This window comes from Rhipicephalus microplus, chromosome 6, assembly GCF_043290135.1.
Source record: "Rhipicephalus microplus isolate Deutch F79 chromosome 6, USDA_Rmic, whole genome shotgun sequence".
Taxonomy (NCBI): Eukaryota; Metazoa; Arthropoda; class Arachnida; order Ixodida; family Ixodidae; genus Rhipicephalus; species Rhipicephalus microplus.
Genome location: NC_134705.1, coordinates 138458919 through 138483551, shown reverse-complemented (window position 1 = coordinate 138483551; position 24633 = coordinate 138458919). Strand labels below are relative to the sequence as shown.

Sequence of the window (24633 nt, the reverse complement as noted above, 5' to 3'; positions counted from 1 at the left end):
ACGACGTCTGCCTGTTGTGTACGGTGGGGTTGACGAGCAGTGTCTTCGTGAAGAACTTCGTAGTTCACTTCACTGAGACGACGTAGAAATCTATACGGACCAAAATATCGGTTTAACAACTCTTCCTACCAGCCCCGTTGTCAAATCGGAGTCGACAACCATATTCGTTCTCCGGGTTGGTAAGAAACATCGCGGCGACGAGCAGCGAGTCGATGTGTTGTAGCTTATTGGTTCGCTCGACTGTAATCTTGCGAGATGCGTCCGCTAGGCTGATGAGCCTCAACGCTACTGCGGTGCCTGTCTGGTAGGAGCACGACATCCAGCATTGTGGTGACTTCCCTGCCGTGAAGCAACCGGAAAGATGGGGACCCACGAGTTTCTGGCACAGGGGTGTTGCAAGCGAAAGTGACGTAGGGGAGGATGTTATTCCAGTTTTTGTGGCCTTGGTGAACGGCGTACATAGATAGCATATCGGTGATCGTCTTGTTTAGTCTCTCTGTAAGGCAGTTGCTTTGTGGGTGGTATGCAGTAGTTTTTCGACGAGCTGTTCCACTAAGATGCAAGACGTCTTATATCATCCGGGTGGTAAAAGCTTTTGCACAGTCAGTTATGACAACTGGTGGTGCTCCATAACGAAAGACGATGCTCTTCATGAAAAAGTGGACAATATTCATCATCCTCAGTCTAGAATATCTATTGAACCAATAGATACTTTAGCAAGCAGAAAATCAATTGTAGGGGTTTGAGTGTCTGCGTCATGCTATACTGTAGATTTAAATGATTGTTACGTCACTCTAAATGCCTGAAAACAAAGGTATATAATTTAAGATAGTCCGGCTTGTTTGAGCACGAGGAAAAGAAGTGATGAAAAAGTAAAACAAGCTGACATTCCAAGTTGAGGCAACCTTTGAAATTTCATTTGGAGTATTCTATCGACGTTTCAAAATCAAATTGTTTACTTCACACCATTTACTCGTAGAAATAAGAAGCGAATTATTTGACAGGAGCAAAAAAGCTACAGTGATGTAGCTTGACGTGGCTTCTGCCCACATGTTGAAATAGAGCAGCGGCTCTCAAACAGGGCTCCGGAGACCCCAAGGGCTTCACAAATTCATCCCAAAACACACACTAGAAAAAAATCACGCACGAAAAACACCCTAGAAAAAGAAACTAAAGTTATATCACGTTTTTTGGAGGCACACTACATCCCGTGACAGCAACGTCTTCTGAAGCTTGCTATGCATCACCGCATAACACTTTCAAATTATGGGGAAGCTGATCTATGTTTCGCTTTCTTCATGAGATGGCTGTACAGAATTTGTTGCAGTATTCGACGATATATGTGGCTGAGCAAATTTTTTCTAGGCTTGTATAATTGAAGATCAAATATGACCAGAAATAAGCTGAATATGACCTCAAAGCTCCGAACTCATTCACAGGCTTCTGAGATCGAGTTGGCGTGGAGCTTTAGTTTGGTAACTATTTACCAGGAAAAAAAATAAAAGACATATATACCACGCAGCATGTTGTGTTATCTTAAGAGCACCCCACCCCCGTTTTTTATTGCGCACCTCGATGGGTTGTTGCCGTTGGCGTTGCCGTCATACCCCGTATGAAGTTAAAATTGATAAAATATTCTCGCACATCGTATACCCGCAGGCAATAGCGCACTAGCTGGGCGCGAAGAACGCGGCTTGAGCTAACATCAAACGAGCGGGCCCATCTCCGTCGCTCGGAGGGCGCATTCGATAGCATCATCCCGTTCGGAAGGCCTGCTGTCGATGTATAGCGACGAGAGAGCACAAAAAGATGCGAAGGTGGAGGAGGTGTTTCGCTCGAGCTACAACTGTGAACTTTAAGGGTGCAGCGGCCATCATTGGCGCTCGCGCTATCTCATTTTATTTATTTATTTATCTATTTTTACATACTGCAACCCGTAAGGGCTATGGCAGGAGTGGGTAACAGGCCGGTACAAAACATGGTGTAATACTTTGCGAAGGAAAGCAAAATACAAAGTGGCAATATATGGCATCACATGGTGGCATAATGAAGACATGGTGGCAAGGAAGAGAACACAGTAAATACAGTGAACAGTGAAACGGAAAAAGACAAACTGTCAAAGGGTATTTATGGATAACAAGAATTCATTTAAGGGCAAAGAACGTATGTCACTGGATAAGTTATTCCAAAGCTCAACAGTTCGTGGAAAGAAGCTAAATTTAAACGTGTTAGTACGGGCGTAGAATGGTGCCATATTCAAAGGATAGTATTGGCGTGTTAAAGAAGGTCTGGAACATGTTAAGTAGAGATCTTTTGAAAGTTTGCACGTCGAATAAATTATAGATTGTAATAACTTGAGAGACTCAATGTTCCTTCGCGATGAAAGTAGAGATAGGTTCAAAGATGGTAATGCTGACGTAAGTGAAAAAGCAGATTCACAACGCCTGAAGATGAATCTAATGGCCTTTTTCTGTACCGATTCTATTTGTTTTATTTCGCACTGGTTGTAGGGGTTCAATACAGGTGACGCGTATTCGAGCACGGGGCGGATAATGGTCTTGTACACAGTTAGTTTTGTATCGCTAGGGGCCGCAGATAGTGTACGCCGGAGGTAACAAAGTTTTTTTAGTGCTTTAGAAGTAATGTAATCAATATGGTGAGACCAGGACAGGTTAGGAGTGAAAAGCACACCAAGGTATTTATATTGGTAAACTCTCAGCAAAGACAGTCCAATAAATGAGTAGTTGAAATCTAAAAAAACTAATTTATTAGTAAAGGACATGAACACAGTTTTTTTGTAGTTAATGTTCATTTGCCAGGAACGGCACCAGTTACAGAAAGATGCAAATGAATCATTGAAAAGGATGTGATCATTGGGCGAGTGGATTACATGATATAAAACACAATCATCAGCGTACAAACGAATCTTACAATGAACAATATCAGGCAAGTCATTAACATAAAGCAAAAATAACAAAGGCCCGAGGATTGAGCACTGCGGAATACCAGAAGTCATTTTGGCCGGGGAAGAAGCAACGGAATCAAAGCACACAAATTGAGAACGGTTCGAAAGAAAGCAAGAAATCCAGTGAACTAATTGTGGGTTATTGAGGATCTTATTTAATTTGTGCAAGAGCTTTGAATGAATAACAGTGTCAAAGGCTTTAGAAAAATTGATAAAGATGGCATCAATCTGATATCCTGTGTCAAGGTTCATGGAAATGTCATGTGAAAAGGCAATAAGTTGCGTCACCGTGCTGAACCCGCGTCGAAACCCATGTTGAAAATTGGACAGAAGGTTATTAGGCTCGAGGAAGTTCATGATATGTTTAAAGATTACGTGTTCAAGCATTTTACAAGAGTATGAGGTTAATGAAATTGGTCTATAATAGGAAAAAGAGTGCTTATCGCCGGATTTGAAAAGAGGATGAACTTTACCTGTTTTCATTATATCGGCATTCATCAGTGAGTTGTCCATATACTTTTCTACGTGCTGCGCTCTGAACGCGAGGGGACTGTGTAGAGGTGTCCCCGAAGGGGACACTTACATCAGCTTTTTGTAGAGTTGCGTGAGAAGGGACCCAAAAGAGCTGGCGCCAGCCTTACACCGTATATTCCAATTCGTTGCTATCGCATCCACTGCTTCCGTTTTGCTGTGAATCTGTGACTTTTTTCTTTCTCTCTGCAATAGGTCCCTCATTACTTCAACCGGTCTACAGGCGGTCCTCGAGACATCCATGTGAGAAGGATCGCGTAAAGTTGGTAATTCATACGTGCTTGTGACATATGCTAAAAAATATGTGGATCACACATGGTGATGTGCGCTGTTTCAATAGTTATATATCTCTCTATTTCTTTTTGCCTGAGAGAAGGCTGTTCCTGAAAAGAAATCTTGTAAATAGCCAGAATCATGGAGCATCTCATAGCGATTCAAGCGAAGGAGCCTTTTCTCTTTTTTAGAAAAAAAGTGAGGGGCATTCGTGGATCCTGTATTCACTTGTGAATTGTGACTCGTCGTCGTCTGTCAAGAGGTAGAAAAATAAAAATAAAAATTTAAAACACGACCCGCAGTCTTCATGTTGCGGATCTCTGGGTGAAGGCACTTCGAATGGGCGTTTTTCGAATGAAACCGGCGTGAATACGTGCGAAAGTAATGTGGTCATGATGCATGTTTTCAAATGTCTGTCTCGGGGGACACGAAGGCGAAGTTCTTGCTGACCACGGAAAGGACCATTTGTTGCATCTTGAATCGAGGACGCAGTTTCTTACACCGGAATTCAAACTCCTGTCTTTTCTGTACAGCTGCCGACATTTTAGCGAACGGCCTTTTCATAGGACGACTACATTCACCTGCCTCCTGCGCGGGGCGTGCCGCTGGATTAAACTGCGATCCACGTGACAAATTGTGTATGCGGGGGGGGGGGGGCTGCACTGCCTGCAATGCATGGCGCAGTCGCATATGGGGTCACTATACACGCGAGCGCTCGAGCATCGTACAGCCATTATGCACCAATACCTCGTCAAGCATTCTCTTGGCTGGAATTCTCTGGGTAAGAAACTTTGAGAGTGATTAACTCGGGGTTAACTAAGGCAGTTGCGCACAAATCCGGCTGGTACTTTCAATCTAGCGGAAGTATCCTGATAGTGTCGTTACCCTAATATTTAGAAAATATGGCTGGCGGGCACGTGTATTTCATTTGGCTGCAGCGGCCGTATTTTTGGTTGGGGGCAAGAATGCTAGAAGACCGTGTGCTCAGATTTAAGGAACCCCGTGTGGTCGAAATTTTCGGAACCCTCCTCTAAGGCGTCCCTCATAGTTATGTTGTCGTTTGGAACATTCATCTCCAGCAATTACTGAGGTCATTGTTTATTTTATTATGATGATCCAATTCTCATTACGCATAGAAAATATCCTGAATATATATATATATATATATATATATATATATATATATATATATATATATATATATATATATATATATATATATATATATATATATATATATATATATATATATATATATAGCGCAACAAGAGAACACGGAAAGAAATTGAAGATCACAGGCGCAAACAGCTCATTAAGGCAGATTCACAAGTATACACAGCTGTAGAAAGACAACACAGAGCTTTCTGTTATAGTGTTCAAAGCCACTGAGCGTGCGTTGTACGTTGTCCTCTAGCGGTCCTCTGTTAAGAGAAAGAAATTGCGGGTGAACACGAATAATGCTCTTTGCCTGACTTTATTAGTTACGCTACAAATTTGACCGGTAACGTAAAGATTGACGTTGAATGGCTGTGTATATATATTGCGAGTGCATCAGCAGTATAAATCTGCACACAGAGTGCTTCTTCGCCGTTCAGAGCGCACGTGTATACTAGGGGCGATGGAAAGCGTAACTTTTAGAAACAGGCCGGAAACTCCTGTTATTCACGCAATTCTTGCATGGTAGGCGTCATTAGAAATATTGTCACGGGGTCGTGATGTCGACGAAGAAGGTCAGGCTACTGGCAGGTGCCGATGGCGGAGGCCGATTGCCCCAAAACCACTTCTGTCACGCCAGACGGCTTACATGAATTAACCGTCATGCCCTTCGGGCTTTGCAATGCACCTGCAACGTTCGAACGAATGATGAACAACATCCTGCGTGGACTAAAATGGAAGATATGATTGTGTTACCTCGATGATATTGTGGTCTTCGCCCCTAACTTCGACACCCACTTACGTCGCCTTCAGCACGTCCTTACTTGCTTGACTAACGCCGGTTTGCAATCAAACCTTAAAAAATGTCGATTTCCCATGCGTCAACTGAACATTTTGGGCCACGTTGTTTCCAAGGAAGGCATCTTCCCGGATCCCGAGAAATTGCGAGCTGTTACGGCGTTTCCTAAACCTGCCACCATCAAAGAACTTCGAAGTTTCATCGGTTGTGTTCGTATTTCCGGCGATTCGTCCGAAACTTCACGTCTATTATATCACCTCTCACGCAACTCCCCAGCAACTGTAAAGACCTGTTATCGTGGTCCCCTGCCTGCGACGAGGCTTTCACCACCTTGCGACGGCTTCTCACGACGCCACCCATTCTACGCCATTTCGATTCTGAATCTCCAACTGAAATCCACACCGACGCCAGTGGTGTAGGCCTGGGTGCTGTGCTCGCACAGCGTAAACAGGAGCATCAGGAATACGCCGTGGCATACGTTAGTCGCACACTTACCAAGGCTGAGACCAATTACAGCGTCACAGAAAAGGAGTGCTTGGCCATTGTGTGGCCCTTGGAAAGTTTCGACCATATCTATATGGTCGTTCTTTTGACGCCGTGACTGACCGACCACCACGCGCTGTGCTGGCTTTCGACGTTAAGAGACCCATCTGGCCGCCTCGCTCGCTGGGCGTTGAAAATTCAAGATTATGACACACGTGTGGTTTATCGGTCAGGACGGAAGCATGCTGACGCCGACGCCCTTTCCCGTTACCCCCTGTCCCAGAATGCCACAGCTGACTCCGCTTGCGATTCCACATTGTCATCTCCTGACTTTGACACCATTGCTATGGAACAACGCAATGACCCGTGGACTGCGTCTCTTCTCAATCTTCTCTCCGACACTTCTGAACTCCCAAAGACGCGAACGCTCCGGTGCGAATTTCCACACTTCTCCATACGTGACACACTTCTCTATCAACGCAACTACGCACCAGATGGACGCAAGTGGCTGCTCGTTGTTCCACGAACCCTGAGGTCGCAGATTTGTTCCTCTTTCCACGCTGACCCACAATGTGGCCACGCAGGAGTCTTCACGACCTACGAAAGGCTTCGACATCGTTACTACTGGCGTGGTATGTATACCTTCGTCCGCAACTTCGTCCGCTCTTGTGCCGAATGTCAGCGCCGAAAATCTCCACCACACGCATCCGCCGGTGAACTGCAGCCTTTACCATGCCCTTCCCGACCTTTCGAACGGGTCGGAATAGATATTTATGGGCCACTTCCATTGACTCCAACTGGCAACAGGTGAATAATAGTTGCCATCGACCACCTTACGCGCTATGCTGAGACCGCTGCTCTTCAAACGGCTACAGCACAGGAGGTTGCCACTTTCCTACTGCGTCATTTTGTGTGGCGTCATGGAGGCCTTCAAGAACTCCTCAGTGACCGTGGCCACGCCTTCTTGTCCGAGGTCATTGAAAAATTGCTCGCTGAGTGTGCTATTATACATCGCACATGTACCGCTTACCACCCTCAAACCAATAGGGCTACCGAGCGCTTTAATCGTACTCTCGGTGACATGCTATCTATGTATGTGACGCCTGATCACTCTAACATAGACTTAGTTCTCCCATTCATTACATACGCCTATAATACGGCAACGCAAGCGACAACAGGCTTCTCCCCTTTTTAACTCCTCTACGGCTGTCACCCCTCCCACACCATTTACACCATTTTGCCCTATCGACGAGACGCGTCCGAGTGCCTACCGATCTTAGACGCCGCCAGACACGCAGAAGAATGTCGCTAGTTAGCTCGTCGCTTTACCTGCGATGACCAAAACCGGCAAAAAGCAATTCATGATGCCCAGACCTCAACTCCTGTTGTTCTTCCTGGTGCTCTTGTGTGGCTGTGAGTGCCGCATCACACACCTGGGCTCTCTTACAAACTTCTGTCAAAGTACGATGGGCCATATCGTATTCTCGAACAAATTTCGCCAGTAAATTACCTCATTGAGCCTCTTACGCCATCGTCAGACCTGCGACGTCGCAACCGCGAGGTTGTACACGTCTAGAGGCTCAAGCAGTACCACGGTTCAACGCCGCCTGCACAGGACTAAGTCGCCAGGATGGCTTCTTTTTTTTACGCGGGGCCATTGTAAAGAAGAGGAAGTACTCCGGCGCAGAGGCAGCAGCATCGAGCGTGCAGCAGCTGCTCGAGCTCACGAATTGCGGCTGGTGCGTCGCCTTTCAAGCCTTCCAAGCATGAACCTTTCTGCTCAATAAATCTCCTTTATAATATTCTTGAAGTCTCAGGCTCCATCGTGCGAGGCGACCTGAAGGGTCCTTCAAGGTAGCTAGCCAACACAAGGCGTGGTGGTCGCTAACAACTTTGAAGGGCCTGCCGTATAGGTACGGGCGAAACTTCGACGTAGCCCAGATGATGGCGAGACACTCCTTTTTGGTTATAAAATAATTGGCTTCTGCTTTGGATAGCGATCGGCTACCGTAACTAGTAACCCTTCCAAGTCCGTCAGCCCTCTGCACAAGAACGGCGCTGAGACCTACGCTGCTTGCGTCAGTGTGTATTTTTGTCTCGGCGAATTTGTCGAAATGGGCAAGTAACGGAGGTGTCTGGATTTGATGTTTAAGCTCCTGGAAAGCGTGTTTCTGCGGCGTTTCCCACTTGAACTCCACGTCAACCTTGGTAAGGTTAGTGATTGGAAGTTTTTCACGAACCGCCTATAATTAGGCACACAGGCTCAGAAATCGGCGCACCGCCTTCTTGTCAGTGGGTGGCAGGAAGCCGGCGATGGCGGCTGTTTTCTGTGGATTTGGTCGAACTCCAGACTTGCTAATCACGTGCCCCAGGAACAAGAGCTACTCATACGCAAATCTGCACGTTTCTGGCTTGAGTGTGAGTCCGGATGTCTTGATGGCTTGAAGTACAGATTCAAGGCGCCAAAGATGCTCGTCGAAACTCGAGGAAAACACGACGACGTCGTCCAAGTGCACAAGGCAAGTCTGCCACTTCAATCCTGCCAGTACTGTATCCATAACGCGTTGAAAGGTTGCAGGCGCTGAGCAAAGACTGAAGGGCATCACCCTAAACTCGAAGAGGCCGTCTGGTGTTATAAACGCCGTCTTCTCTCGGTCTCTTTCGTCGACTTCGATCTGCCAATAGCCAGTCTTGAGGTCGATTGACGAAAAGTACTTTGCGCTATGGAGCCGATCAAGTGCGTCGTCTATTCGTGGAAGAAGATACACGTCCTTTTTTGTAATTTCGTTCAGGTGGCGATAATCGACGCAGAAACGTAGGGTTCCATCCACTTTCTTCACTAACAGCACGGGGGACGCTCACGGACTCTTGGACGGCTGGATGACGTCATCCCGTAGCATTTCATCAACTTGTGTTTTTATGGCTTCGGGTTCTCGTGGGGAAACCCTGTACGGACCCTGACGGAGTGGTTTGGCATTTTCCTCGGTTATGATGCGATGTTTCGTGATTGGCATCTGCCGAATTTTTGACGACGAAAAGCAATTTTCGTATCGCAGGAGCAGGGTCTTGAGCTGTTCTTGCTTATGGTTCGGAAGGCTGGCATTGACGCCGAAATCTGAGGAAGGGGCTTGGTTTCTCTGAGCAGGTTCCGCAGAATCGGCGAGGGTGAAAGCACTGGTGGCTTCCACGATTTCTTCGATGTATGCGACTGACGTGCCCTTGTTCACATGTTTCTATTCATTGCGAAAATTCGTGAGCACAACCGTTGCTTTGCCTCTCCGCAGCTCTGCAATTCCTCTTGCGACGCAAATATTGTGGGTGACCAACAGAGGCTGACTGCCTTTAACGACGCCTTCCAAGTCAGGTGATTTAGGAGCGCCGACTGAAGTAATGACGCTGGATCGAGGCGGAATGGTGACTTGTTCTTCAGGCACATTCAAGGCATGGTTTCCTGACAGCGTGCGCGGCGGTAGTGCTTCTTCTGTGGATAACGTTATCGACTTTGTTCTTAGGTTGATGACAGCACCATGGGGGCATAAGAAGTCCATGCAAAGAATGATATCTCTCGAGCAACACTGTAGGTCTACGAAGTCTGCAGGATAAATACGGCCGTTAATGGTGACTCAATGAGCAGATTCCTGCAGGCGTTAAGAAATGACCTCCGGCTGTGTGGATTACGGGGCCTTCCCAAGCTGTGCTAACTTTCTTCAACTTCGCGGCGGACGGCCCACTGATGACGGAATAGTCGGCTCCAGTATTGACGAGAGCGGTCACACTGTGGCCGTCGATAAGAACGTCGAGGTCGCTAGATCGCCGTTTCGCATTACAGTTAAGGCGTGGCGTCGGGTCACGGCTGCGTCGGCTTGTTCCGTTGTTTCCATGTTGCGTCGTCAAGTCACCTTCGGTGAATGAGGTTTCGCCGTCAGGACTTTGCCTGGTTGGCGTCATGTTCGGAAAGCTCCGTTGTGGCGTCGTCGTTGTCGCAGGATCTTCGGTAGTTCGTCGCACAGCAACCACACCTTCATTGGTTTCTGCCCTTAGTTTCCCCGATACGGGCTAGGAGACCGACCCCGCGTTGGGCCGGAGTACTGCCGGTGGTGCGGTGACATGCGGCGGCTGGGCGATGGTGAACGGGAAGGACTTCGTGGCGTCCACCGAGTTTCTGTCAGGTAGTCGGCGATGTCACGTGGCCGTTCTCCTGGCTGCGGACGTGGTGCATTGACGGCGAAGCCACGCAGTCCAATCTGTCGGTACTGGCAACGGCGGTAAGTGTGCCCGGCCTCGCCGCAGTGGTAGCACAGTGGGCGGGGGTCAGGGGTGTGCCAGACGTCAGTCTTCTTTGAAGCGTAGCGCTGGCCGGCCGGCGGGTGGTATGGCGTCGGCGGTGGCGGTGGCGGTGCCTGGCGGAAGAACTGTGGCGGGAATGTGTCCTGATGAGGGCGTGGAGGAGCGTTGTGGCGCACTGCAGTTGCGTAGCTCATTGCTTCCGGTTCAGGCTGTGGTGCTTCTGCGATTCCAAGTGACTGCTGAACTTCTTCGCGGACAATGTCAGCGATCATATTGGCTTCAGGCTGCGTTGAAGGCAACAATTTCCGCAGCTCCTCCCGTACGATCACTCGAATCGTTTCGCGCAGGTCATCGGTATTGAAGGCATCAGCGCAGTTCAATGAGGCGCGGCGGTTGTACTGCGTTGTGCGCATATCAAGCGCCTTTTCTATAGTTGTAGCCTCGGCAAGAAATTCGCTCACAGTCTTAAGTGGATTCCGAACAAGTCGCGCAAACAGCCCCTGCTTGACTCCGCGCATGAGGAACCGGAGCTTCTTTTCCTCAGCCATGTTGGAGTCGGCGTGTCAAAAGAGCTGGGTCATCTCTTCGACGAAGAGGGTTACACTTTCATTAGGAAGTTGCACCCTCGCCTCCAGCAATGTGCCAGCCCTATCCTTGTGGACGACGCGCGTGAACGTGCGCAAGAACGTAGTCTGAAAGAGTTCCCAGGTTCGTAGTGTGGATTCGTGGTTTTCATACCCCGTCTTCGCGGCGTTTTCTAAGTAGAAATAGACGCAACGTAATTTTTCTTCGGGGTCCCAGCTGTTCAAGGCAGTGACTCGGTCGTATATTTCGATCCAGCTTTCGGGTCCTCGCCTGACGATCCATGGAACGTTGGGGGTTCCTTGGGCTGCCAGAGAATGACTGCGGCAGGCTGCACGGGGGCGGTCATGGTTGCTGTAGTTGATGCCGGGATCCGGGTCTGTCTGGCTGCTTCATGAAGGGGCCCGTACTCTGGTTGTAGTCCCCTCTGCCTGCGGCTTGTTCGCTGTTCAGGGTTAGCGTCCGTGTCCTCTTTGCAGCTTGGGCTGGGTTCGCGGCTTGAAGGGGGCGTGCGGAACATCAAAGAAGCAGCACCTCCACCAGATGTCACGGGGTCGTGACGTTGACGAAGAAGCAGAGAGTACGTTGAAGATTAAACTGTTTATTTGGGTGAACCTGTGCCTGGTAAACGGAAAGTCGGATCACAGTAGCAGGCTTGCACTGATAGCGGCGAACGAAGTGTCGGCCGTCGATAAAACTACAGACAAGCTGCGAAGTGCGTCGGCATTTATACTCTTGCCATCGAATGTTCTACCGTTATCGCTGGCGGTAATGTAGGTTCCAGAATAATCTGTGCAGTTCGCGGAAAGAGCGTGATCTTATCGAAATAATCTACCACAGTCCTGAAGCTTTTCGAAAACTGCAGGCGCGGTTTGCGCTGAGAATTGTGTAATGTAATGGGGCGATAACAAAACTTGAGAAATAGAACGTGGCAATATAATTATGAAAAAAATGACGGGAAGCACTGCTTGTTTTATATGCAAATATTTATAAATGTGCGGCAAAAGTACGGGGCTTGCGCAAGAAGCAAGTTTTTTTCATAAATTTTGCAACGGCACTCGAGACATAAACGCCAATATAATTATCCTTTTAGGTCATGTTGACTATAAATAAAGTATGATTTTTCTCTTATTGCTGTGTGCGTATACAATTATGGGATGCTGTGTCGACGAAGGGTGGATCTGAACATGAAAACTAAACATTGTAAATGCGATCTACAGCAACAGCATCGGATCGAGCCTACATGACGCTCGTCAGAGGTAACGGAGCAATGATAATTTTGTGAGCTTGCAGCCTGAGTTTATAGCCACCGTCAGTGACGTAAGCCGTCGGTGACACTGCGGTGGCGCTGTCACTTGCCGGTGGTATGTTGCAGCTTGGCCTCATGAAGCCGGGCCAGTTAGTGTCAAGGCGGAGGCTGTGGCCGTTGGCGCGCAGTGTGTCGCCACACCGTGATAAATCGTTGAGCCGGGAATGCTCACAAGACATAGCTTCGGCAGGTGGACTCGTCTGTTACGTGACAGTGCATATGTTCGCCTTCGGGAGGGCTGAACGAGCGAAGCGGCATGAGCAAATCAAAGAACTTGTGCTTCTCCCTTCCAGCCCGGCCTTGGCACGCCGTGCAAGGTAAGCGAGTCGCACAGATAAGGAAGGCAGCCGTCGGCCTGACGAAGACAAGCCTACTTGCCGAAACGTTACATCTTCGATGATGTTATTGACACTTCAAGCTTATGCGTTGGCCTGAACTTTTTCTTGCTGTACTCATACGAGCGCCTCGAGCTTGAGCGCTCGCTCGCGCCGAGAAGTCTTGTTCCCCACCTACTTCGAGCGCCTTGAAGCTGATCACTCACCACCACCAGCGAAAAAAACAACAACAACTAGTACGCTTGGCGTAATCTAGGTTAAATTACGTATAGCAATATGAGAAAAGAGGTGACCGAAACATAAGGAGAGAAAGAAAAGAAGAAATCAAGAAGAAGTAGTAGAAGTAGCAAAAAATAAGTAAATAGATAAGGAGAGACGATAGAATAAGTAGAAATACAGAAAAAAAGGCAAAAAAAGCAGAAAAGTAAAGAGAGTAGCGAAGAAAAAATGACCCCATATCTGCATGTTAATCTGCAAATGTCGTCGAAAGACGATAGCCTTGCGTGTGCAGAGAGTGAACAAAACATTTATCTGATCTGCGCAAGAAAATCGGTGAATGGTATTCTGGAGGCACTGCGTTAGAGTACCTCGATGATGATGATGAATCAACCTTTACTGGTCCCAACATTGTTGGTAGTACGCGCAGGCACCGAACGGGGCGGTTCCCTAGTTACGGGACCCGTATGTATCCAGCCGCTCCTAACCCCTGTCCATCAGTGCACGCTGAGACGGTAGGGTGGGGCTGGATAACAAGGATTCCCAACACTCAAGGAGGTGAGGATTCGGGGTGTCGGGACAAAGGGACGGTGGGGGGTTCTTAAGTTCTTTGCACTCTGCCAAGATGTGTGGCAGGGTGCCATTTTATATTTCACAAAGCGGACAGAGCATGTCGTGTTCCGCAGGGTACCTACGTTTGAGCTGTACGGGATGCGCGAGCGATCCCGCCTGCTCTCGACGCAGTATTGTCTGTTGTTTCGGGGTCACGTTGGGGTGTGGTTCTGGTAGTCTGCACCTTCCCTCTCAGTACATCTGGGTAATGTCCCGAAAGCTGGTAACCAGGGCCCGGATTCACAAAACTCACTTACGAAAACATTTTTGCGCAAGAGAAATTTTGTTGCGTAAGTCGATTCACGAAACGAAAAAACGTCGTAAGAGGCCATAGTTGTCACATCGGCCACTGCAAATAAAGCGCGCTGTGACTGCCCGGGAACATGTCAGCGATGGTGATGCAGTTGCTATATTTGCTTACGTCACTGAAAAGTGCTCGTAAGTGGATTCACGAAGCGAAATTGTGCGTAAAAACAGCATGGCTGAGAGAAAATCCCAAGAGTGGTCCGGACCACTCTTAGGAACAATGTGGCTACTTAGAACCTGCTGCCGGAGCGGTATACTTTGGTGCCCTGGCTGGTTTTGAGTTAATTCACGCCCATTAAGGGCTGCCTGATGACTGCTGGTGCGTTTTTATTTCTTTCGGCGCTTTGAGCTTCGCGTGTTGTTTCCCTTGTACGCAGTGGATGGTGTTGACAACCACCATCGTCCAATAAGTTCGAAGTCGCAGTAATTGAAGAATTCTATTGGGCGTCAATGGCATAAAACTACGCATGTAAAGATTTGTGGTTGGATGAAAACCAATGTGATACGTGAATGGTCGGTGCATTCGAACGCGACATGACATAGGATCAACCTTATTTGTTATGTTGTTGTGTTGCGCCCCATCTCGTCTAATTAAAAGTGCGACTCAAGATCCTTGCCTCATTGGTGGAAATTACCACCAAAGAAGTTAATGGGAGCACATTCTTTGCACGCTATTGGAAATAAAAATGAGAGGAAGTTTTCAGTGAGTGGTTCATAAAGTTTGGGCTCTAGTGTATTTTCATTGGCTCTAACTGTCCAATGGTTGCGATCTCTGAAATACAGCTGTCGATACACTTTGGGACGATCTGGAACAAAGCGTACTTTGTAAACCAAAGCCTATTAGGGGTGCGCGTGATTACGCATGGAACTACAAACAAATCATGCATCTTCACCCTCACTGTTCAGACACCGATATGGACCATGATAATATGGCAAGCAATCGGAATAAAATGACCCTAGTAACTTTGTATGACACCAAAAATATGCAAACCCTCATGATTCTGGAGCAAAACTTGGCTGAATTCATCCCTGCGTCAATTACCAGCCATTTAACTTGGCGCACGAACATCATTCAAAGGTAGAGCGAGCCACTGACATGTATTTTGTGTGACGCAGCGGCCACTTGACCTGAGAATAATAGCGTTGCGAAGGCGAATCCCCTGTCGCATGCTCTGATCGAAGCAGACGACAAACGCGAGCAGACGACGGCTTGGCCGACAGGCACAGCTTGTGATTGGTTGTGAAGCAATACCCTCTACATCAGCTCACTCCGTGACGTTGCCAAAACACTTCTTTCATCTGGCACGCCTGTCCTGTTCGTCATATCACCCCCCTCGCACATAAGAGAAATTTTTTTCACGCCGTGAAAATAGTGCAAGTACTTTCTAAGAGCTCTCTTACGTGCGGTGCAGTTGTCGAAAACAACATGGCGTCGTAAACAGCATATCTGTCGGTGCGACTTTCAGCAAATGCTTCTCGCACGAGTTACTTCAGCGTTTGACCGGATGTGTTGTGATTACAGCAGCTCTTTCAGTGTGTGTGAGCAGTGCGGAAAGCTGTGGCAGTGCAATGGTGTACGGTGAAGCGCAGCGAAGCCTGTGCGTCGGTGTGGTTATCAAGCGGGGATCGGCGTCGATGTATCGACGGCAACTAGCACTCGAGAAGCCTGCAATGTGTGTTTGTGTGCCGGTAACAGTTCGTTCGCTTGACTTTCCAGTCTCTCAGTTGGGTGCTGTGCGACATTTCGGATTGACAGCGTTTTGACACGTTACTTGAGTGACCCCAAGTACTTACGGAAACGTATGAACTACGCGCTCGGTTCTTGCTTCGCCACTAGTTAGCCCGTACGCTTCTATTTACTTGAGAGCAATGTACTGTTCGGGAGTGAAACGATGTTCGTTGTGAACAGTGGTGCTGTGTTGGCGTTCCAAGACTTGTGAACAAGCTGTGCTCGTGTGACTGAAAATTGAAAGACAGCGTTGATAACTGTTTTGCCCGGCGAAGTTGTGGTGGGGCAGCTTGGCGCTTTTGTTTATTAAGTCGTCACTTCTCCTTTTTGTGATAACCATAGCCCGAGCGCTGTGATGTGATCAACCAAAACTGCGAGATGCTACATTCTGTTGTGGATCGTGTTACTTTGGAAGCGCGCCTTGACTGTTCTTCGGTAACAACTTGAGAGTTCTATGTGGCAGCGAGAGCCCGTGAACGTCAAGCTTCCCTTCGGCCCCCAGAAAAAGCAAAGATTTCACCGGTGCCTTGCTTTGGATGAAGTTGTAGGCCAATATCACCTAACTACAGGTTTCCAAGTTCGTCTGGCCATCGTTTTTCACGGCACTAGAGCCTTGACAACAGCCGGTCATGGCCAGTTCTTACACTTTATCAATGGACGTGCACACCTGGCCAGCCCTTCATTGCTGTCATTGGCAGCTTCCAGTCTGCAGATGCCCTTTGCCTGTTGGCCGTACTTGGTTCCTCATGACACCGACGGCTACTAAATGCTGCCATCGGTGAGTTCACCTTGCAGGACTAAATTTCACCAGTACTATAATTCACGCAGTTCTATAACGTGTGCAAGTTTTTAAGCCCATCAGATGTAATGTTTCTCTATGGTAAGTTGAAGCATGAAAAATATACTACTACTGTTATATACATACATATATTATGGAGCAAATACATAAAAAGTTTTTTGTGATTTGATACAAGTGAGCTCTTGTTTGATTATGAGGTTGGGCCTGTCGATTGACCACGTTTGATAGTTGGAAAGTTAATGTGAATTTATTTTTCAGAAGCCAGGTTGCACTTAAAAAATTTATGTTATTTTGGAAAATTAGTTCTATAGACGATTACCACTGTGCTAGTACTATACTTCAGTAGGACATATATATTACGGTACGTAAATTTTACATGAGGCTTCAGTTTGTTTCAAAGTGATTATAGCAGATTTTGTTCACATTAACGAAGTGATAGCTTCCTCAAATAAGTATTAGAAGTGAGTGCTTTAATGATTTTTTTTAAATATCTCGTTTTTGACTCTTCACAGATCGCAGAGATTGGTTTGTTAAGGTCCTGTGATTCATCGGTTGAACATTCTGGCACATCAATGTTCATAATTACTTGGAGCACCTGTACAAAAATAGGAAGGACGCGTTCTCCCTAACTATGCAAGCCTATGTCACTGCTGGGACTGTTATCATTCAGCGGATGGGGCGTGGAAGCATGCATGGCAGCCTCATCTGGAAGGACTGCGATCTGCTTGGGAGCTTCGAGCGCACAAAACTGCCTAACGGCTGGCTGCAAGGTTAGTTTTTCTTTAATACATACGATTACGTGAACACCACTTACTGTGCACAAATTGAAAACCCAAGCATGGTTGCTTTCAGTGGATACCTGTAATATTCTTTCACATAATTCTTATTCAACATTTATAGAACTAAATTGCAAGATAATTGAGAATGTTGTAAGCTGAAAGCCTGCAGCTTATGAATGAAACTCCAATAATCTGAGGCTCAAAAGCTTGTGCTTTGAAACGAGCACAAATACTTTGATTCCTTATTGAGCTCTCGAGCTTGTGACTCCCTCTGTGAATCAAGTGCTCTGGAAGGAAATAGCAAGTGGGTGAAAATTGCCTAGCTGTTCACAACTTGTAAGGAGAAAGACCTATTGAAGAAGCTTCAGATGACATAGGGCCAGTAACTGAATCTTTTACCTAATGTAGCTTTTTCTCTCTCAGTGCTGTGGCTTATGTTTCAGCCGAACATGTTCACCACGATTGCATAGTGATATATATTTTTCTACAAATCGTACCTGACCTAAGTATGCATTGTTGATCTCTAAAGGTGACGTTCAGTGTGTTTCAAAGCCATGGCTTCTCATTTCTCTGTCTGTGGCTCGCCTATTTCAGCAGCAGAGCGATGCAGCTAGCACACATGCAATCCAAGTCATGGAGCGCTCCATTGGTGTTCTGTGCAGGACGCAGCATATCCATCCGGCAAGACACTGGTATCAACAATAATGGTGAGTGTTGGTGGCACCTGTTGGAGCCCATTGTGTTTGTTGCGTATGATTATTTCTCCTGATGAAGTGCATTTTTGAAAGGTTTTCTTCATTTAGAATAATAGATGTCAGCAACAAGCACACTCATAATCCACAAGTTCTTTGTGTCTTCTAGACTGCCCATTTGCTCCTATACGCAGTACGGTGAGCTGGCTATGTTAGACAGCCTTAAAGTTAGGAACATTGGCTGTTGCGTTGTAGAGCAGTCTAACTGGTATTTCTTAGTGAACTTATTTGTGGTCTGCTTCGCGCACCTAGTGTAAAGTCAAAATAGAAGAAACTTTATTGGCTTTTTATGTCTGGCAGAAGTTTCATGCCTTCATCTATAACATTGTAGTTTTGCTCTTGTATCATATTAAATATATTTTCAGTCTTCACTGTTTGTGTGTGTGTGTGTTGAGGCTTGTCATTGGCTTCTGAAAATACAATATCTGTAAATATGAGCACATAATTGACAACTATACTCTCTTGCATGTAGCATGGTTGTAACAATGATCTGTATTTTTCTAAGTTCCAGCAGTAACAAGGGGTTTGGTGCTCCACGGTCATGTACAGTGTATCAAGAACAGAGCACAGAAGACCATCAAGTATAAAGGGACTGCCAGTGACTGTTCTCCTGCTCAAAGTTTACAACAGCAGAAAGAGCACATTGTGATGTCAGAAGTAGCTGCTGCTTAACTTCTTAGCAGTGCATTATTCAGCAGTTCATTTGCTTGCATTCAAAATTATTTAAATTTTGCATAGAAGATACCAAACTATGACACTAATTTAAAGGCTGCTGTAGTGTTAGTGGGCAAATATTTTTGAGCTGAAGTTTTTAACATGTGTGTTAAGTGCCTGCGTGCCTCTACATTTACATGCCAGAAATCACAGTATCCATGGTCGCCAATGGTAACTGTGTCTGCATTCTCTGTAGTACAAGAAGTAAAGCCATGGATGCAGTAATCATGTACTTAGTCGATGTAATCCTTCAGTGTACACTCATTTGTATAGCACCAATGATGCCATGAGTGTATAAGCTCTGGGAAGTGAATCTATGTGGATTATTTTATTTGGAAGGAAGTAGATCATCACCACTCCTAGTATATCTTAACAGAAGATTTTAGTGCTTGGGTATTATCCCACTGCCTGTCCGTCCTTCAACAGTCTACTTATCTACTGTGTAAGTGTAACTTTTTAAATGTATACTTTGCTCGGATATGTTTGTTCATAATGTAATGCAAGTGACTTATCATCTATGCAGCTCTACTCAGACTAGAAATAAAAGTACTTATTTTTATATGTAGCTATACCATGCATTCACTTGTGTTTTTCTAGGTGCCTGTACAATTGTTTAGCCCTAAAAAAGTGCTGGTATACTCTAATATTGAATCTGGCATCTTAAAATAGTTTGTTAGTGGAAGTAAGAATGTGTTTACAACCAATATTACTATCCTAAGATGAACTGTGAAAACTCTGTGGAAATTTATTTACAGTTTTTGAACCAAAGGCAAATGTTGTTATGTTCTTTTATTGTGGTCCCTGTTTCATGCAAATGACACATAATTACTTTGCAGTGGCATAGTATTAGTTGTTATTTTACACATATGTGCTGAGCAACATCGCAGTTGAGGCCAGCAGCAAGACATACATGCAGTGCACTGGAGCGTCACCTCACATAGTGTACAGTCTTTGCCCACCAGTAAACTCAATATTTTTCAAGCAGACTGATAGACAGCTGTATGAGAACTGTGTTGATGTGCAAACTTTGAAGTCTTCTTGAGGAGTGTTTTTCATCATTTTTGTCCAAGTGAAGTACCTACCCAAGGCCACAACTGGTGGGAATGTCGTGGTTTCCTCTCTCCAAAAGCACTCTTACCAGCTGCCTCAATGTTAGCATGGGGTGAATTCACGAACTTGAAAAATAATTGGTCTTTGTTTTCTTGGCCGAAAGAGTCGCTTCCACCGTTGAGCCACCACGACACGCCAGAATAGAAACTTTTAGCTGAATAAAGTTGATTCTACTTTTGAGAAGTGTTTTGGGAAAACGAAATGGCACCTATAGCTGTCAATATAAACACTGTTTGCACCAAGGAGCTTAGTAGCTTATAATTGTATTATTCATGTTTTGTCTAGAATTTACTCGTGCTGTGCCAACTTTCAGCCCAAGTGTCCTAACATGCTTTGTTAGTGGGTTGTGAATGAGCCAAGCTATGTAAATAAACAGAGCGATATTGCAGACATGTACAAAATATTGATGCACAGCCCTTTTCTTTAGCATGAAATTGTCAAGGGCTTTATTCTTGTGTTTTTTATAAAAACTGCTTGTCACTGGGCAGCAGCAGAAAACTATGCATCAAGCTTTTGCGAGATAATTCGAGAAACACCGTGTTCAGACATAACAGTGCCGGTGGATATCTTTCGTAAGTTACTTTCTGTAGTATATTCAAAATGAGTGTATTATAATTGTTGTTTTGTAGCCATTCATTTAAATATTTACACCTGAGTGTGTGTATGTATGTATGTACGGGTGTACATATGTATGTATGTATGTATGTATGTATGTGTGTATGTATGTATGTATGTATGTATGTATGTATGTATGTATGTATGTATGTATGTATGTATGTATGTATGTATGTATGTATGTATGTATGTATGTATGTATGTATGTATGTATGTATCTTTTAAATGAGAATCCGTTTATCATTGGTGAGTAAGTTTGGTAATGATTTGGCTGAATTTGTTTCTAGTTATTTCTCTTTTGAGCCATTATACATTTCAATTTGTTTTGTACTGCATAAAAATAAATGTAACCTTACACAGAATATGTGTGTTCGAAGAAGTTTCATTTACCAACCTACAGTCATGGGCAAGAAATTGGGTAAAATGGAACGAACCTGCGAAGATTAGTTTCGAGCATAGCTACTCTACATGGCATATCTCGTACACATTGCATTGGTTGAATATGTCGATTTCAACCTTTCAATTTTAATCAGAATAAGCAAGCTATCACCCGTGGTTGTATATGTGTGTGATATTTATGCATACTGTGATACCGGTTCGCAATTACAATTAAGGTCACAAACCTAGTCAAGCTGAATACACGATTTTTGTCCATGCACCTTTCATCTGCACTGGAACTGTTGTTAATAAAAAATAAACTTCAGTTTAGAAATTTATTCTAGTAGCCAAAAGCAGGGTATTTCTTTATCACACAAATCAAATTGCCATTGTTCTGTTCCATTCTAGACAATAGGGGACCCTCTCAGCAGAACTCGATTAACTGCTATAGTTCATTTTAACCATTGACAGTGACATTACACTGAAGCGTGCAGCATGACAAATAGCGGGAGAGAAGACACAAACTAATCACTCTGTTTGCATCAGCTCTAACTGTCCGTGCTCTTTGGTCTTGCTGCATGTGATGATGCCCACCAAATTAGCACGAAAGCGTGTCCCTACAAAGGCAGTCAACTTGGCTGCAAGCAGTTAGCTCACTGCATGTGTAGATTTTCTTCAAAACACCGTGAAGACTGATTGCTGGTCGAATATCCAAAAACGTGAAAAGTAATATACCAGGTATGATATTGGTATTTCAGCACTGGACACTTTTGCGATAAGAGAGGATGGAGGAGAAAATTATGAACCCTGAATTGTTTAATTTTTGAAGGAGCACAGTACAGCGCTTTTGGGTCAAAAGGGGAGTGAAAGAAGCAAGTGCGAAAGCCTACTTCTCAAAAACTTAGTACCCGCCAACACGCATAATGTCAGGCCGGGCAACCTCTTGAAAAAAGAAAGTGCTCAGTGATTCTGCGAATCGAACCAAGTACCTCCTAGATTGTAGTTGAGCGCTGTAACCGCTCGTCCACTGCAGCAGTGCTTGTGTTCGCCTTATTGCTGATATATCGTCATTCCTTCGAATGAAGCCAAATGCAAAAACGTCCCGTGAAACTTTGTCAAAAATAGAAAAAATAGTTAGAATGCGTTTTCCCAAGGTTACTAGAAGATAGAAACCGCCACGTGTGATTGTATAACCGTGCGCTATTTATTCTTGTACATTACTGTCATGACGTTGAGATAGCCGGCTCTAACGTACGCTACCTTCTCATAGTTTTCTAAATATAGATAAGAAAATAAAAATATATATCGGCCTGTGACAACGCTAATCAACTATTATGAGTTCACTGTCACTAGTGTCACTTTCACTAGATGAATGCTCAGTATGCTTTCATTATCGTTATTTAGGAAAGTTTTGGCTCATTAACTCAACTCTCTTAATTAGCATTGATTCTCACACCAAAGGACAGTCACACTTCATCTCGCTTTCTGAGTGGCTGTCACTCTCATATAACGCGTACTCCACTTTTTTATGCCCTCCGAGCATCTGACCCTGTTTTGCGGAGACTTTCCCTGACGTCTGCTGGGCCAGAAAATTGTCCTTATTATCTATCAATTTCAAGCTTTCGCGAAGCCGAAACGAGAGTCTTTCTCTCTTTTCATCCTTTTCGCACGTGTGATAACGTCTCTCGACCTCAAGACTCGTATACACGTCCCTTGCTTTGCGCACTCAAACAACGCTGGGCGAAATATTTGCACCGTGTTTTGTGAAAAGCATTAGCACTGAGACACCTCCCGACGAGTCTCCCTTATTTTACGTAGACATATACCTAAGCGTAAGCGTATGCACGTTCTCGCATTCCGGCTTTATAAAAATGCTGCGGTGCATGGAACCAGCGAAATTGCGCTCACAATTTCATTTGATTACTGCTGTTATCTATTTCCGCACAGTTCGTCTGCAGGCACCAAAGTCGCTCATGTGTCTTGTAATAAGAATATTGTAACAAAGGCTACCTTTGACTATAGGTACAAAACACCCTTACGTTCACCACTATACCGTGGTAGATTGCACCGAATTGGTTAAGTAGCAGCGCAGCTGCAATGAAATGTAAGGTAACTGGTCGCGTTAAATAGGGGAAGACATTCGAGGCACATTTTCAAACATTGCATGCATCGATTTATGTGTGGTTTCATTTATGTGGTACACCTGGAGTGTTGTTTACTTGTACTTGGTGAGATAGTGCATCGATTGCTCGATGACTTAAGGCCATCGAGCAATTTCGTTTTTAGCTACAGTCGTTGATGAAAGGCGAGTGCTTGGCTTTGCACAGCCCGCCAAAACGCCTATTACAACGTACGCGGCATCCCGTAAGCGCTGTAGCAGACGCTCGCGGAACTGAAACTTGGATGCAGCAAATCATTGGCTGTCATCGTATACTCTCGATGCCAGACGCTTTGCGTGCTACCTTGATATTATCGGCACACACTTCTTTCTTTCCTTGTCGTTTCTACAGCTATCGTGTGTCCTCCTTGCCCTCTTAAGTGCCGAATAAGTTAAATTCATACCCGCGCTATAGTAATCCCTCCAGATAAGAGAACTTTTGGCTAAGAAAATGCGTAGCCAAAGAGAAAGCTTTGTGAATTCGGCCCCAGGTGTGGTAGCTCTTCCAGCTCATGCTCGAGCGTGAAGCGGAGTCGAACAAGCGCATCGTCACGTCACACGTGAGACATGGGCGTTATCTGGCAGTTTTCTAGAAAAACAAAGCGCGTGGCACAGAGACGGGCGTGCGCGCCCGTTTCAGAGGTGATAAGGTGTAGAACGCAAGGTGATAGGTAGGTGCCACCACCGTTTCGTCTTAGCGAAGCGTTGGAAACACTCGACTTTTCTTGCAAGCGTTGCATGGTCCTCGAAGCGTGATAAAGGTTACAGTCATTATATTTACTTATGTATGTCTTTTCTAGTAAAGGGCGCACATACAGATTGTATACGTGTTGTTATGGTGCTACAAATATGTGCAATAATTGCTTTTGAATTGACAATTTCACAAGCATGAACGCAGAATAATGATAAATATTGGTGGGCGCTGCGGATGGGGTCGGCTGTGGGGGGTATTGTGTGATATTGTTTAAAGTATCCTGAACCGTTAAGAGTAGACAAACACACAAATGTACAGACAGACAGCCAGAAAGCCAGAAAGCCAAACAGACAGCCTGTTCAGGATACTTTAAACAATATCACACAATACCCCCCACAGCCGACCCCATCCGCAGCGCCCACCAATATTGCTCATTATTCTGCGTTCATGCTTGTGAAATTGTCAATTCAAAAGCAATTATTGCGCATATTTGTAGCACCATAACAACACGTATACAATCTGTATGTGCGCCCTTTACTAGAAAAGACATATATAAGTAAATATAATGACTGTAACCTTAATCACGCTTCGAGGACCATGCAACGTCAGACAGACCAAAATTTTTGCGTCGAAGGTCTCCTAGAAAGACAATCGTCCTTAAAAGAAAACCGAAGGCGGATAAAGAAGGCTGTCCAGCTCCGCACTTGCTTCAAGCTTGGTCCCTAAAGTGCGAGGCTTCCTAAATGTATTTTTTAGTCTTGTTCTGTCAACTCTCTCACATCTCTTATTTCCCGTTACCTGTACCTTTCGTGCGGCGTAACTAACTGAGCCAAAGCTTTTTTCCCCCTTTATTGATATAATATACATAGGCCGGTAATGCTTGTAAAGTTCACTCTGTCTGACTCATGAAATATATTTTGCGCTTAGGACTCACTCGGACTCGGACTCACCAAACATTTCCTTAGCCGAACTCACTCGCACTCACACTCACCGAAGTATTGCTCACTCGGACTAACTCGGGCACAGACTCACGGCTCAATATGAGTCTGATT

The 24633-nt window shown here is 45.4% G+C and overlaps 2 protein-coding genes across 4 annotated transcripts in view; one reads left to right on the top strand and one right to left on the bottom strand.

The window, feature by feature from the left end:
• The window catches only part of LOC142764961 (uncharacterized), a 38348-nt gene that overhangs the window by 8629 nt on the left and 5086 nt on the right, over positions 1 to 24633 (bottom strand). The window lies entirely within an intron of this gene.
• Positions 14972 to 21063, top strand: LOC142765546 (uncharacterized). 3 transcript variants are annotated; one of them, XR_012884308.1, is made up of 4 exons: positions 14972 to 16360; positions 16894 to 17151; positions 17755 to 17867; positions 18418 to 21063. XR_012884308.1 is itself a non-coding variant. In XM_075866690.1 (4 exons), the coding sequence occupies exons 2-4, from the start codon at positions 17013 to 17015 to the stop codon at positions 18582 to 18584; spliced, it is 351 nt and encodes a 116-aa protein (XP_075722805.1). In that variant the 5' UTR covers positions 14972 to 16360; positions 16894 to 17012; the 3' UTR covers positions 18585 to 21063. The 3 variants fall into 3 exon arrangements, 1 of the variants encoding a protein (XP_075722805.1); XM_075866690.1 differs by having other exon boundaries at positions 17823 to 17867; XR_012884307.1 differs by having other exon boundaries at positions 17755 to 21063.